The 16,245-nt window shown below is 43.4% G+C and overlaps 1 protein-coding gene across 3 annotated transcripts in view; it reads right to left on the bottom strand.

The window, feature by feature from the left end:
* Nucleotides 1–16,245, bottom strand: part of elf1 (E74-like ETS transcription factor 1) — a 31,005-nt gene that overhangs the window by 5,667 nt on the left and 9,093 nt on the right. For 2 of the 3 annotated variants that reach the window (XM_037461505.2, XM_037461504.2), the window contains exons 2-3: nt 3,066–3,377; nt 2,531–2,587 (exon numbers count right to left, since the gene is read on the bottom strand). In XM_037461505.2, the coding sequence (XP_037317402.2) occupies nt 2,531–2,587; nt 3,066–3,137 (129 nt within the window). In that variant the 5' untranslated portion in view covers nt 3,138–3,377. The remainder of the gene's footprint in view (nt 1–2,530; nt 2,588–3,065; nt 3,378–16,245) is intronic. The other variant, XM_037461506.2, reaches the window with a different exon arrangement.

The raw sequence follows: 16,245 nt of genomic DNA, 5'->3' as shown, positions 1-16,245 counted from the left end.
GGACGATGCAAGTTACTGGAGCTCGGGCAAAGACCTTTGAAACAAGCGGGGAGCCCAACGTACTCGAGAGTCGAGGGCGCTCGCCGGGCACTTGGTTTGTGTCAACGGGAGGCGACACAGAGACTATCATGTGGTCCTCTAAAACTCTTGTTTTTTTTCTCCTTCTAGTTGCCTAAAGCTTGTTTGATTTGTTTATTTCAAAGAGCATACAAAACACAAACTGCACACAGACAACATGAGAGGGCAACCTAATTTGGAAAGCGTCAAACTAAATTATACTTTTCTATGGTCTAATAGGGACTTTAGTTTTAAAAGAAAAGGTCAACTGGTATGTTTTTGAAGTAAAGAAGCTCAGTGTCCTCCCCAGCAGGTGGCAGCAGACTACATTTTAAAAGTGTACTGAAAGAACGTCAGCGCTATCGAACTATTGCAACCTATTTGTGCGTTCTATTCTATAGTGTGCACTCTTCAAACTACATTGAAACAAAAATAAAATATTGATTAAATGTCTATCATAACAGATCTCTTTTGGCTCACCTGGGAATAGAGAAGTGCATCTTTTTTTCTGAAGATTAGTCAAATGGGGTCAAATGTGTGTCCAAACAAAAGATGACTATCTGTATAACCAGACAAACACCTGCTTAGACCAGGCCGCCTGTAGTCGGGTTGTGACACACAATGCTGCGCAACAACTAGAATGTTTTTATTGTTGTTCGAGCTCATGGACACATAGAAGAAAACTCCTACATTTAAAACAACTCACCAGAAAAAACAAGTATACGCATGTTTAAATGATGGATTAATTTGACCCAGGTCAATTAAGAAGATGTTTTGACAGCCGTGACCCAATTAAAGAGGTAACTGAATAGAGAAAAGGTGCAGAAGGAGGACCATGAATAAAGGCGTATCTGTCTCTTTGCACAAGTGTCCATTGTTGGTTTGGACCTCTGGGGCATACCAGGTGTCTGGGCTTTGAGCCGTGGGGGGTGGGAAGAGGAGTCCGTGGATGCATTCCCATTTCAGCTACACTTTAACCAGGAAACTAACCATTTGGACACATTGTTTAAGAGGTTGGCCCTCCTGAGTAAGACCAAGAGTAGCTACCAGAGGATTGTTGATTAGTTATAGGATACACTGTACGCAATGTAGGTGACTGGCAGTCTAGAGCGGAGTCGGCTCCGAAGAGACTGTTTGAAGATCGTCAACAAAAGACCTAAAAGATCTCAGCAGCAAAAACCTCAAGGTGCTAATAAAAACTGCAGAGTTTTGCTTTGACTACAGGCAGTCTCACTGACATACACGGAATGTCTCCCATTAATCGGGAGTTGGTGGTAGACATATTATCAGATAGCTAGACAGTGAGGCTACCACGTCTCCTTGTCTGGACTTCAATGATGCTTGCTGTCCTTGAATGAGAGTCAAGCATGTGTGCCAGTGTAGACACAAGGCATTTCGGTCTGTTGAGCTCCTGAAACAGCAGCCCCCCCCCCCCCCCCCCCCATCTAGTGCAGAAAGTTCCACAAAGTTTGCTGACAGGGCATTACATGCCGTCTCTGCTTTTCTTTTCGCTTGATCCTGGATCATTTTTTGCCTGGAACACCATAGAACCCGTCTTGTATTGTCATGATTTTAAAAACATGTATTTAAGAGAGGGAACGTTTTTAAAGCATTAAAAAAGTGATATAGTGAGGTTCTCATGTTCTTATATACTGTATATATATATATACAAATGTATGTATATATGTAACATCATAAAGGTTGGAACTGCTTCTTCCTCTTTGCTGACTTGGATAGTGTTTCTGGTAGGGAAACAGGAGAGATAAGAATCGGGCCGATTTGCATTTCTGAGTTCCCTATTCTGCCTTTGAAAGCAACAGCATCTGTGCAAGCTGTTCCCTTCACACCCAACTCTCTTCTGCTTTACCTGCCCAGCCACAATTAGTCCAACTGTCTGCACACTTTCAATATCCTCATTATTCTGATATTTGAGAGTCACATGAGAGACACCAACGCCAAGTTGTTGCTTCCATGGCTTGAAAGTGGAGATATCGTTACATTTTATTTTTAAAGCAAATTAAAAAAATATATACATAATTTTATTTCATGTTGTTGTGCTGGAAAAGTCACAGAGCTCACGATACACCTTGGGCGGCTACTTATTGACATAAAATCCAATATAGCACGGGTAATCATTACAGAATGCACTCTATTCTTTCACCGAGCTTCGACAGTTTGGCCATTTCACTTCCATGTTGTGTGTTGATCCATTTTGGGGGACTTAGTAAATAGGGGCATGATGATTACATAACAGGCCAAGTGGGTGCAGCACAGAACAAAACTCTAGCACCGAAACAATGGAAGACCTTTAACTAGAATCACCCCATCCCTTCCAAACAGCCTCGTAACTGGTCTGTCAGGTCGGGCCTGAACTGGCGCTATTCAGGGATCCAGTGACAACGTGTCACTCCTGATGCACACATACAGATACCACTATGGATACACACACACACACACACACATCCACACTTACAATCAATCCTGCTCCGCAGGATTCAGACACGGTTGTGGGGATGAAATAACTGCAGACCTGACCGAGCAACGAAAAGACACATAGGCACAGGTTTCACACAGTATGCACACACAGCAACCTTTGTGCCACAAACACATTTGTGGCCAAGCCCCACCCTTTCCCTCCCACGCACCCAAACCTCACAGCAGGTTTTTTTTTTAGTCTTTACATTTCTGCGCGCCCAGAAGCCCACACTACTACTCCCCAGACCTCTCGCATCCTCTCCCCGGCTTACCTCTCGTTCCCCCTGGCGTTACAGTTAAAGATCACAGGCGCTGGGCCCAAGCTAATCCCACCCCGGTGACCATGCGGTTTAGTTTTGGTCTGTGCTGCTATGAAAAAAAACGCTCACTGAACAAGATCTGGAGGAAAGGATGGATGATCGAACACTGGTCCTTTTGACGGCCTTGTGATTGAACCGCAACTATAGTCTTGCCCAGGTATGAGATAAGAGCAACAAACAATTACATTTTTTTTTATTCAGCTCAATACATACCTGGTTGATTTCGTCCATCCCATTGCTGGCAAATTCAAACACCAGTTCACTGGGCTGCACTGCAGTAGTCATGTTTAGTTCAGAGGGAAGGGAGCAGGCTGAATGATCCTGCCTACGACCACTCCTGGCTCCCGAGACTCAGCTTCACCTCACGAAATGCCTTCGCTCTTGTCCTCTTCCTCTCTAATCTGGGCGGGCAGCGCTCCGGCAGAGAGACCACAAGTTTCAGAAGAGTGTTGCAGCCCAGGTGGGAGCAGCCTCGTCCGTCTCTGACTCGGAGGCTGGGTCCCGCTGCGCCGTGAGCATCTACACCTGGCAGAGAGAGGGGGAAAGAGACAGGGGTCAGGGGACATGTTAGATCACTGATTTCTCTGGGAGGAAAGAGAGGGAGGGACAGTGATTCAGGAGGGTCATTTCCAGAGGACATCAAACCCGTGAGTGCTTTGAGGCCTAAAACTCACTATTCAACTCGTACAAACTTAGATTTCAGGCAGGACTAAATCCTGCAACAAATAAAAACAAGATAGATAATGATCACAATATCCTAGAGATGAATTGGACATCTTCAAATTTCTTCTTTTTTTTTACAACCAACAATGCCAACTCCAAAAGAATAAGGTTTACAATCATTCAACACCAAGAAAAGCAGCAAACTACGTTTTACCTTTTTCACGTTACAATTTAATTTTCTTTTTAAACATCGATTAACTGTCTGAGCTCTAAAGGAACAACACAACATGTCAGGAGGATCTCACCGCACAACTGACTCAGATTTCATCACTAACGCCTCTCATTGCATCGCTGAGTCTGTCCATGAAGTGGAAAGACCCCTCGGCACACCCCCACGGATCATAAAAACCCAGGGGGGGGGGGGCTCATATTGTGATCACGAGAGGGTTTGAAACAAACCCGCCCTACACAGGGGATGACTTGTCTGATGATGCACTGGAAGCCCCTCCGTGCTGACCCTCAGGGAGTCACTGTGATCACAGGCAGCAGGGGGAGGGGAAACTCCTGGTCATGTTCCTTGTCAGAGTGCGTGTATGTTTGTGTGTGTGAGTGTGTGCGTTGAGGTGTGTCCAAACAACCGATGCCTAATGCCAGGTTTCAGTCCTGAAGGACAGAGGGGGGTGGGGAGGTGGAGGGGGAAGAATAGACGGACACCCCACCTCAACACAGCCCCCTTCCTCAATCCAAGGGACCAAAGTGCTGGCCTCAGTAGAGACGGGAGATGTAAGAGATGGCACGCAAGCGCACACACACACACACACACACACACACACATCATCCCTGCTTTTTCCACTGCTGCAGGGTGGAGCTTGTTTGCTTTGAAATGCCTGTGTTACTGACAAAGTTGCATACCAGGCCCAATTGTATTTTGGAGTTTTGAAGGAGAGGGGATGGGGGACAAGAGGGAAGGGGGGAGGGGGGGGGCAGTAACAGGAGAAAAGGTGATAAAAATGCTTCAGTGCAGCTTGTTGAGCAAAGACACAAAACACATAACACAATTTGGTTTATCTTCCTGTTAAGCATCCGGACTGAATAGTAATACGTGGCCCGGGTCTGAAAAGCATTGCTTTGGAAGCTCGAAGACGGAGGGATTAGGAAACTAAATCTGTTTAAAGGTTAGTCATTCGTTCCTGTCGGCCCCTCTCACAGTCTCCTTGGGGCGGTGTGCATGCCCACCGATGCTAAAGCGGGACGCCGCTGCTCCCCGTCAGGAGCTCCTCGGTGCCCCCGGACTTGTCGGCATGTTCACGTCAGGAGAGAGCGACAAGCCATTACCAGACTCAAGCAGAGAAAAGGAGGGAGTTTTATTGCATTAAGGTGCCAAATGTTTAAATCGTGAGGGAAAAAAAAAGGATTAAATGTTAGTGGACACCTGGTGACTGCAATTATAATTTCACAGGGGCCACACCCGCATTCACAGCAACAGATACCCTCATCTGCCCTCTGGGAAGTCCGTATCATATTGCTGTGAAAGTCGTTAGTGTGAAAATGTCGTCTTATGAGCGAGCGTGCGGGCTGCACTGGGAGAAACTTATTAGCGGTTTATCAGATGACAGAAAATGAATGGACGGCAGACATTGCCGAAAAAAATAAGATGGACTTTCATTTTCCACCCTCCTTCCCCACGTTATGTATGTGTGTCTAATAGATTTCCCGAATCTCTGTAGGGATGGGCGTTGATCTCGATGGCCTAGTTGGCACATCCTAACACAGACAGGGATACAAGAGAGCCAGCCATTAGTCAGTCGCAGCCTGCACATTATCCCTGAGCACATGACAACAGCTGCCTTGTCCCAGCACAGGGGCCGGGCCGTAAGTGAACTTACTACGTCATGATGGGGAGAAGAGGAAGGGAACGGAGGAGGGAGGGATGTTAGCCCATGCATAATAGTTTGCAGAGCAAAGAGACTGCACGTGAGTCATTATGGGGCGGGGCCTTCTTTTGACAGACTGGAGCATTTTAGTGTGGTTTCTAGGCGGGGCATCCTGGTGACCGATAATTCTCTCTGGTTCATTTGATCGATTGTTAATAAAAAGGCAAAATACTTCACGAGATGTATCAAACCCGGTTGAGCAATGAACTTATATTTATTTTTATATTTATTCCAAATATAATTTTCTAGAATTAAACAGTAAATGTTCGTAGCCGTGAAGATACTAAGATGGATAATTGAAGTGAGGCTCCATCATGGTCCTTGTCTGTGACCATGGTGCTAGTGATCTCCTCTCCTCTGGCAATTACAACTGTGTTATATATGGCAGCCTGGCGGGCAGCAAACTGAGGAGAATGCTGCAAACACTGGCCTACACCAGCCTATAGCATGGTGACTGCCAGTCGCAATAACAACCAATTAGAGTCAGGATTCATGAACAAATGGAGCATTCCCAGAAGGCCCTATCCCCCCCCCCCCTGCTTTAGGCTCTTCAGCTGAGCTCATTGTTGACCATGAAAGGAGGTAATTTAAGCCAATTGAATGACTATGCAATGACTCACTCTGCATGTGGGCAGTGCAAACATTGTGAGATGCGAGAAAAGAAAAAGGAGCTTTACTTATCAGCCTTTTTAACCTCAAGTTACAAATATGCAGATTTGTTCAGGTGCGCAGTGGTGCGCAGTGGTGTACTGTGGGTAGCTGCGATGCAACTCAAGCTGCCAGAGAGCAGCTGGTGTCCCTGGCACTTTAAATATTTTGCCACACGGGTGTATGACAGAGCAGTGATTTGCACTTCATCATACAGGTCTGTGGGACAGAGAGAAGGGGGAGAGAGAGAAACAGAGAGAGAGAGAGAGAATCCTGCAAAGGTTTAGTTTTCCAAATTCAGCAAAGCAGAGAAACAACTGTGTGCAAGATGGCAGAAAAACAGTGGGCTTACCACGACCATGTTATTGAATGCTTGTCAGCACAGTCATGCTGTTTTTGCAGGATCCTGTGCTTTCCTGTATAGGAAATGACTAAGGTCATATTGGGCCCTCGCACGATCAAGGGAATTTGCTGGACAGTAGTTCCTTTTGAGGAGGTTTGTGTTACAGACAACCCTAGTACCAGTAAGAAAAAGTAGAACAATAGTACTATCAGGGCCAAGGCAAATGGTTGAAACGCAACTGTGGTGAAGGAACAACAGTGTTGGGAAAGGGTTTTCTAACACAAGACGTCTTGAGTAAGAAGTCCCTAATTGAAGAGTTGCATCGCTGTAGTGCTATGTCAGCACCATAGAAACTGTTTAGTGTACAGTATTTACAGTGCTTTCTATATTTTACTTACCACCCAGCGTTGCACAATACAGCATGTCTCACCATGTCTCAAACTCCTCCACATTGGGATGAATAAAAGAGTGCTTTCAGTGCAATCCAAAGGCCACAACATGCGCGTGGCGATAAAATGGCCACAGACACGGGCAAATAGCATGCAGCTGCAGAACACAAGGCATTAGAAAACACTAACAAGGGGGGCACTGCGTTCAAGCTAGCAGTCACCAAGTCAGTGTGAAAGAAGGAGACGTTTGCCTCTGCAGTGCCAGGGCCAAACGAAGACTGAGGGAAGAACGTCAGCTCGAGCACGGGCTCTCAGATGTAGAATGGAATTTAATCTCATCTCCGGCGAACCTTGTACTTTTCCACTCAGGCTCTAGGAGAAGGACCCATGACAGCGGTTTGTGCCAGCCAATACACAACTAGTTATCACATTTGGCAGTTTTAATGATTAGACATTAGCTTATAGTTTAGCTAAAGGATTAGCTCAGTATTGATTTCTGTTCTAAAACATCACCCACCAAAGAGCAGATTCCTCTTAGTTTGTTTGTGATTTTTCTTTTAGATATATAAAAGAAATGTTTCCTGCTTTACAGTCTGTGTGTGTATATATATATATATATATATAAAAACCACCCACAAACTGACCTGTGAATCTTGCACAGGAACAGCATCACTGAGCAGTGGGTTTCTGCTGCTTCCTGTCTGTTGAACCACAGTCAGAAGAAAATGTCTTCCTCTGTGTAAGAGCGGAAAGTTCGGAAACTCCCCCTCCTTCCTTCTCTAACAGCATGATACTACTCCAGTCGATATGAGGGTTGTGACATGGGTAGCATTTCCAGGACAAATAACAGTTCTCAGAAGTATATCCACCAGTGTCGCAAAAGATGTAATGATTGCGATGGCCAAATGTCCTCAAACTTGTTTTTCTAGCCTCCAAACACAGGCTTTTTAATGACAACAGGGCTTTCAAAGTCAAGACTACAATTTAAAAAGACATCTCTCCCCCACTAAGCACGCAAACACGTTACTAACAGCCACCCATTCACACACACACAACCCTTAGTGGGCCCCATGAGTCAGTTTTACAGAAAGTTCCTGTCACACCATTTTCACTTGTAGGTCAGAACACGAGAAAATAAGAGCATGAGATCTCTACACAAACTACATTGTGTGCAACTATAACATCCCATACACTTTGTATGAAAATAACCACCCTGTCAAGAAGGAACTCACTGTTGATTATCAAGCTATACAAATATGCCATCTGCTGAAATAACTTAAGCGCTGGGTTGATATGAACAAGACATCATACAAATCCATCAAAACTCCACATGTCATTCATTTCCATTTTTTACTGCGGGCCTCACCGGCTGAAAACAAAACTAGCTTTTAACACAGTGGTGTTCGAACTTAACAGATGGAGATGGTCAAAAAGTACCACCGGCGGCCTATTTTTGTTATGTGGCAACCGGCCACATGCCAAAAGATGGTGAGAGACATTGTTGTGAAAACAGGACAGGAAATTGCAGCGAGGTTTTGGAAGGAGACATCTGCAGCATTAAACATCACCGTGTGAAGCGCTGCAGAAATGTCCACACGGCGGTAAGACGTTGATAGAGCATCTGGACATTATTTATATAATGCAGGCTAACACAAGGGTCATCTTTTCAAAATAACTACTAAACAACAACTAAATAACTAATCATGGAGTCTAATCTTCAACCCGATATAACCTACTATGTATAATCTACCATCCGAGAGGTGTAACATTTGAAAATGTACACAGCAAAGGAAGGTTAAAAATGAGAACCCAGACTATAATCTTGCTAATAATAAAAGAAGAAATTACCTCTAGCAACCCAACCCGATCTAAATAATGGCAACACTTTTTCTAAAAATGTCAAAATAAGAAGTAGAATTGGCATATTATGAAATACAAATACACTATGTAATCCTTGTAAAGGTTGAATTCGAGCCTGCTTTTGAAGGGACACTACTTGTCATGGATGTGAACAAGCAGCAACTACATCTCGACACTGTCCTTGGGTCTCTTTAATGACGTGAAACAACACGCACTGCTGCTGGCTAGAGAGGATAGAATTTAGTTTTCAATCTAATAAATTCTGAAAAAAACAATATACTCCTAGAAGCAGCTGGTTTTACTCTTTCGTCTATGCTCAATCCAGTTCATTTCAAAATCCAAGTGATTCAATGTTTAAAACCCAAAGGGTACTTAGGATAGGATAAAGGTCATGCAAGTCTGGGCTTGTTTCAGGTGCCTCACACTGCCCTGTGGAATCCTTTCTTGCAAACAGTAAGTACAAACTGTATTTAAAATGCTTCTTCCAAACAATGTTACAGTTTTAGTGGATGTGTGGGAGCAGTTTGATGCATGACTAGACTGTAAAAGCTAAATTCTCCCTTTTTATACAGTAAGCAAGCTTAGACTACTGCATAGAATGGGACAAAATACAAACTATACTCAAACATATTAACCAAAGCTAAATTTGAATTCTGAAGTATTTCCTAGAACAGTGCTACTGTGCTGCATGACGTCGCTGCCTCTGCAGACGCCCATCCCTGATGTGTTAACATACCAATACCAACATGTCACAGCACAGGTATACTGGCAGCAGCAAAACACAAGAAAGGACATCAAATACCAGCAGGAGGGTACTCTCAACCAAGCCTCAATAGAAACAAGGACCACATTCCCGTTTCTTACTTGAACTACAAACCACAATGCCAAGTTTACTCCTGAAAGCACAAAAGCTAATTATCCCAAAGGGAGACATTTCAAGTTGGAGCTTTTGTTCTTTTAGAACCCTGCCAAAATACTTTGCACACTACTAGCCTTGCAGCATACGTGTTCCGATGGATCACCGAAATCTCCGGGCTCCAAGTGTGAGTCAAGGCTGACAACAGGGGACTCAGCTGTTGCAAAGTAGGTTGCATACCAAACAGGTCTGGACACACGCAGGCTGATGTGTCCACCCATAGTCAGGCATGCAGCACTACGCCTTTAGAGGGAATTAAATCAACCACAGATGAAATAATAAAAATGTTCTCTGTTGCGTCATGCACTTTGGCATCAAGCAGTTTTAATATTGTAGTTCAACATTTTGGGAATTATGCTTTTCTTTTCAAACTTTTTGCAGAGCGTTAGAAACTCTCACATCAGGGGAGAATTTGTGTAGATCACCCGCACCTGGTTAGCTCAGCTTAGCATGTAGACTGGAAACAGGGTGAAAAGCTAGCCTAGCTCTGTCAAAAGGCAACCTATTCCAACTCACTCCAGCAGAGTGAGACCCCCCCCCCAATGAAACTAATGCTTTTGCATTCTGTTTTTGTGTAGAAAGTGAAACCACAAGTTAACACAAGAAGACAACATATACTAAGCTACAAAAGAGGCGGGTTTTATTATCATTAGACGGAGCCAGACTGGGTGTTTCCCCCCTGCTTTATGCTAAGCTGAGCTAACCACCTGAGGCATCATTCTTCTCAACTAACACCGCAAGAAAGTATACAAGGGTTGTTCCAAAGAAACAAATTATTCATTTAAATCCACTCTCAGCCTACAATATGTGCCACTAGATTCATATCCAGTATGTATGATAATGAGTCCTTTGTGGGAAAGGTTAGAACACTGTGAAAGATGCTAATTTTCAGCTTTTTTCAAGATCCGTGCAGGTCAAGCGCCAAAATAGCCCGCAAATAAGGACTAAATCAACGCTTCTCATTTGATCCGTTGTAAAGCCTCACCGATAGGACCACTCGCACTGAGACAGCTTAGCCCCTTGAAGAGAGCTTATCTGATTTCACACAATTGGATACTAGGTCCGTGTGGCATTAGGTATCGCTGGCCAATGCATCCAGCCCTGAAGCCGATAAAAGTCCGCCCCATTCCTGGAGCTCAGGGCAGAAGTGCTGAGTCACGATGTCAGGTGGATACTTTAAATAGCGACGAAAACTGTTTAGCAGAGTGACCGACGTGACATGCCTAAACTACAACTCATGACGCCATGAAGAATGTTTTTACTGCATGGTTCAGGTGTTACATCATTACTAACTCCACAGTCAGTTAACCTTGACATCTTTGACATGTTTTCTGAAAATATATCTGTTCTACTCTATAATGTAGAACTTAATTCTTCTTCTTTTCTTTTAGTTGCAAACTATCTATCGAAGCTTAAGCTCGGGAGGAGTATTTGAGTCTGTGCACGAAGCAGCAGGACAGTAGGGTCAATATTTGAGAAGGCTTTATGAAATGCTCTTGTTTATGACAGTCAAGAGGTGGGGTGGGCGCCGAATGGGTGCAGGAGATGAGGACAATAAACTACCTGGCTACAGCAACGGACGTGCTCAATCTGCTCATATAAGAAAATATTTACACGGCCTTTTCGCCGAATCATGCTAAAGATCTGTACTAATTAAATGTTGGAACTAAATAAAAATAAGTCTAAATTGTTACTTTTTCAGGCAGATACATACACAAATGACTTATGTACACAGAAACATTGGCTGTAACACATCTTTGAATAAAGAGGCCTGACAATCAGTCTCCCAAGAGGCCGGGGCTATGTTGTTCTGACGAGAATCACGATGCAAAAACTCAAAAGGTAAACAAGGAGTGGCTGTTGCCTAGGAACAAGCATGGGGAGAGGGCTAGTTAAGAGAGAAAGAGAAAGAAGGTGGGCCTCATTCCGCTTGCTAAAGACTAAGCTCAACCGGCATGGACAGAGCGATGGATGACTTTTAGAGAGCTTCTGCCTGCGTAGTGAGCTGCTCTATGTAGAATGAATCAAAAGAAATCAATTGGAAGGAGCGGCTATCCCATCACCAACAGCACTATCGCAAATGCACAGCTGGTTGTGGTTGTCCAATAGCAGGCCCGTCAGATACTTTTAACAGTACTTATTTTATGAGGAATGGAGCTGCACCGATGCCCTGCGCCTCGGACGGTCATGAAAGAATAGCTTGAGAATAACAATTTTGGAAAATGCACCTTTTCACTTCCATGCCGAGAACTGGATGAGACCAATGGATAATCGGGTTACGAATAGGATTTGCTTGACAGATAAATTTCCCGAAAAATTGGAAAAGTGTCACTGCGCAGTTACTTTCCTCAAAATCTGCCATTCTCGCCAGCAGCTCTCTTTTTTGTGTTCGGACTAAAATGTTTTGCCATGTTCATCTGTCAAACCTGTGGTTCAGCCCAATTTTCTCACATGGTGCCCACCGAACCAATTGCATGAAATGAGACATTTTCACAGAAAGGGCATCTTTGAGGGCTCTTTGAAGCTCAATTAAAGCCAAACAAAATGCCTGAGCTTCTGCCACAAACCTTTTCTTTCATTGAGCATTTCATGACCACATATAGGACACGATGATGAAAGGGGGAAAACAGAGATTTACATTGTGTGAAAGCAATCTTGGAAAAGGAGGACAGGAGTGTTTTTAAGACTAACATAAATAAATTAAGCAATAAATGAACTCCAGCCCTGGCATTCATCGCAGAAACCTTTTCACTTGAAAAGTAGTTCAGCGGATCATTGGAGTGCTGCAGTCATTATGGGCATGGCCAGTTTTCCATACAACATGCCTGTTGCTGAGGCTTCCAGACTCAGACACCACTGCAGCTGGGTGTCTGGGTCCAAAAGCCTCTGCGAACCATGTGGCCAATCACTTTCCCTCAGTGCCTGGGTAAGAACGCCTCTTTGTACCAAGTGATACTGCATTGAAGGAAACACAATCTTTAAATTAGCACTGGGGAGGCTGAGAGAGTTGGCAGCAGACACCCGCTGAGACATTTTTAACCGGTTTCGTCAGTTTTATGTTCAAATCCCTTTTCTTTTTTTTTTAAACCATGTTACCGTAGTAAGTGTGGAACCCACAACGCTGGAAAGAAAAACATTACAGTGGGAATGGATTTTAAGGCTACTGCCTTATAGCAGTGGGGGCTTATCAGTCAGCTAGCAGAATCATATTCCCGTATCTATAAATGATTGTGCAGTAACAAATAATTGTCCTTCAAACAAAGAGAGCCGTAATGGAAATCTTTATGAGGTTCTACATGCTGCTTTTCTCTGGAACCAAATGAACCTGCATCTCAAAACCTGTCTCTCACACACACAAGTATATTAACAAACTTCAAAGTCGGTTTAACTGAATGCATTCAAAATGACAAGTCATTTCCAAAAATAGAAAACAGCATCAGCTCATCCAGCTAAATGGCAGGTAGTTTATCATTCAAGAATGGTGTAACTTATTATTTCTAACTATCTGATGGCCTCGTCATCACTGGAGTAGAAGGCTATCCGCTAACAAATGTCAACCTTATATTCAGAAATGTGTGGGAAGCACTATGCATCCACTTTATTGTTGATTATATCCAGCTCCTTTTATTGAGTAAAAGTATCACATCTCAGTGTACAAATCCCTCAATAAAAGTCCTACATTAGCAGGAGAACAACGTCATTATTTGTTTTGTATGTAAAATATAGCTGTAAGGCAGAACAAAGGACAAGAAATCCCTTTGAGAGACAGTAGAAGCATTAAGTAGCATCATTTGGAATTACATGTAAAGTCATTTGAGTTCACGGAGTATATGTTTAGGCAAGACAAAGGGACCATCTTTTACCAGCACAGACTGTGTGACCCGACCAGCATGGTGCGTTGCATAACCAGTAGTGTTATTAAAAGGTGTGACCTGATATTCCACATATCATCTCTCTCCCCCACACACACACACACACAGACACACACTCTATTTCTTTCTCTATGTGTCTGAAAACATGAGACTGTCTTTCACCAATTCCTTCCGAGTCTCATCCAGTGGGACTGTGTTTTGGCATGACACAGGGGTTACCATTCAAAATACTGAAATATATTGACATTGTGTAAGCACTGGAATTATTTTAATTTAATTTAAGGAAAAGTGGTGGTAGTATAAAGAATACACTACCGCGTACCTTAAACTATTAACAAAAATGGAAGAATTATTAAAAGAATTAAAAAACATAACGTGATACTTAAGTGTTTCACCTGTAGTTTTTTTGTGGATTTAAAGCAGTTTTTAAATGTGATAAATACTAGTCATTCACTAACAAAGGTGCCTTCAAAGTCTTCACCATCATCAACCACTAATTCAAAAGGAAATTTCTCAAAGGCACAGGCCAACCAGTGAATATTCTTGCTCATCACCATCCATTTTGTAATCACTAAAACGTCCAGTGTTATATCACATCCTTTTTAAGGTCTTAGCGAATACGTCTGAGGAGAAACACAAGAGGAAAAAAAAAGTGCGATCCTTGCTACTCTAATGAAAACCCCCATTTTCAGGGCATGAAATGATCTGCACCGGGGCCTTTTCAGATGTAACGATCACGACTTGGTTATGTGGTGCCAGTCCCGGCACGCTCTTAGAATGAGACAGTTGCAACACAGGGAGGCTTGCTCAATCGATTTCACTTCATTTATCAAGGGAGGGTAGACCCAGCAATATATTAACACAGCCACACAAGTGGCTTTGAACATGCTCAGGGTAGCTGTGCCTGGAGGACCTTGAGACACAGTATGTGCCTTGCTCACTGGCACCTTGACAGTAGCCATAAGGACAGAGAGGAGTGTTACACATTAACTTTCCCCACCCTGTTTTTTTCCGGCTGGTCACAGGAGTATAAACCTCACAAACGTCACTAGCCCCACTTCTTCAACCTGAGAAGTGGAGAAACTGACATGGAAACATAACGCTAATCCATTTAATTCAAATATAAAAACAAACCACCCAAACAGGTTGGTGGACCGTTTCAACATTTGTTGAATGTGTGGTTTTCTTTAAAAAAAAACAAATGACTGTGGATAAACAAGACATGTGTATCCACAAGTTTCCTTATGACTGGTTTTCAAATTCGTCTTCAATAAATGGCAGTTTAAGGAGTCTAATATTTAGCTTGTGCAAATGCATTATAATTGCACTATTGCTGCCAACAGATAAAATGCATTCAAAGAAAGAAATGCTGTGTTTGTGAGAAAGAATAGTGTGTACCAGGCCTCCTGAAACTCAAAAAGTCAAGGCATGAAAGTTTTTAGCTGATCTTGTTTTGTTCTTTTTTTTAACCATGTGCCTGAATAAATGTTCTACTTTTACATATCTCTGCATGCTGGGACTGTAGAAATAAACTCCTCCCCGCCTCCCTCTCTCGCCATGTCCTTCCTTTGCAACGCCTCCGTCATCTTGCCGAGGCCTTATGATCTAATTACAGGCCAAGACCTGTTGACTTTGTATTGAAAGATGAGTCCGGCCCCCTCTGTCTCCTCGTCGGCCTCCTACGTCCTCTGAATGAGGCACACACACAAAGCCTCGCTAAAAACACAAGGAGCTCATCCTCGGAGGCACGAGGGCCTCATTTACAATCCAAATCGGGGTGGGCACAGACGACGCGCGGGATCAAATGCAAACTCACCTGCTCAACACAACAGCACTATTCACTCCCTGCTTCAGGTGCTGACGCTACAGCAGGTGTTACATACAAATAAAGACCAAGGCCAATGGATCCAAACGCAATAATAGTTATTATAAATATTTATTTGGTATGTCTGCGATCTGTTCTCAGTTGCCTGCATTTGGCCTCAACTGCCCTTCATGTCAACAAAATCAATAACGAATGCCAAACCGGTGACACATCTCAAGCTTTGGACTTTTGCATATGGCTATATGAAAAAAAATCTAGAGCAAAATTAGATACAAATCTATACTGATTCAGGGCTTATTGAGTACTGCAGCAGAATTGGAGAAAAAAAAGTGGGTGTGAAACCTAGAAGCTTCTCAAACTGTAGTCTTTTCTATTTAGTAATATCGTACAAGCACAATGTCTTCTGTGACCCAAAAAAGTGCAGAGTAGATTTCTGGTAAAACAGGAAGTGTGATTTTATCGCTGCTGCAATGGGGAACCTGTAAAAACAGATTCTCACAAGCATCAAGACTAATAGCTGATGTGGCCGATGGGGGCGGGGGGGGGGCAAAAAAATACTTTTAGGAGGGGTTAACTAATATGGACACTAATATGGACATCACATTGTAGCAGGAAACTCTTAAGAACTAAACTGAAGCCTCTGCTTTACAAGACGAGCAACTTTCTGTTGTAATGAACCCGAAGATGAAGCCCCGCATGACTGACTCAACGCAACGCAGTGGAGAGAGCGACAACAGCGAAACCCCGGGCGGCTTATCTGCCAACCGATTTAACGTAAAAAAGACTGCAATAAAACGTTGAAAGCGTTCACGGATCAAGAGGAACATCTTCATGGCGACTGATCAACATGCTGTTTAATTAAAGATTACTACGCCATGAAAAATACATGTGGGCTTGGTCAAGGGACTTGCAAAACACTGTTCCCGCCCTTGCTTTAGCACAC

The sequence above is a fragment of the Pungitius pungitius genome, chromosome 2 (assembly GCF_949316345.1).
Source record: "Pungitius pungitius chromosome 2, fPunPun2.1, whole genome shotgun sequence".
NCBI classification, from domain to species: domain Eukaryota; kingdom Metazoa; phylum Chordata; class Actinopteri; order Perciformes; family Gasterosteidae; genus Pungitius; species Pungitius pungitius.
Note: the sequence above shows the minus strand (reverse complement) of the source record. Positions and strands in the feature narration are given on the sequence as shown.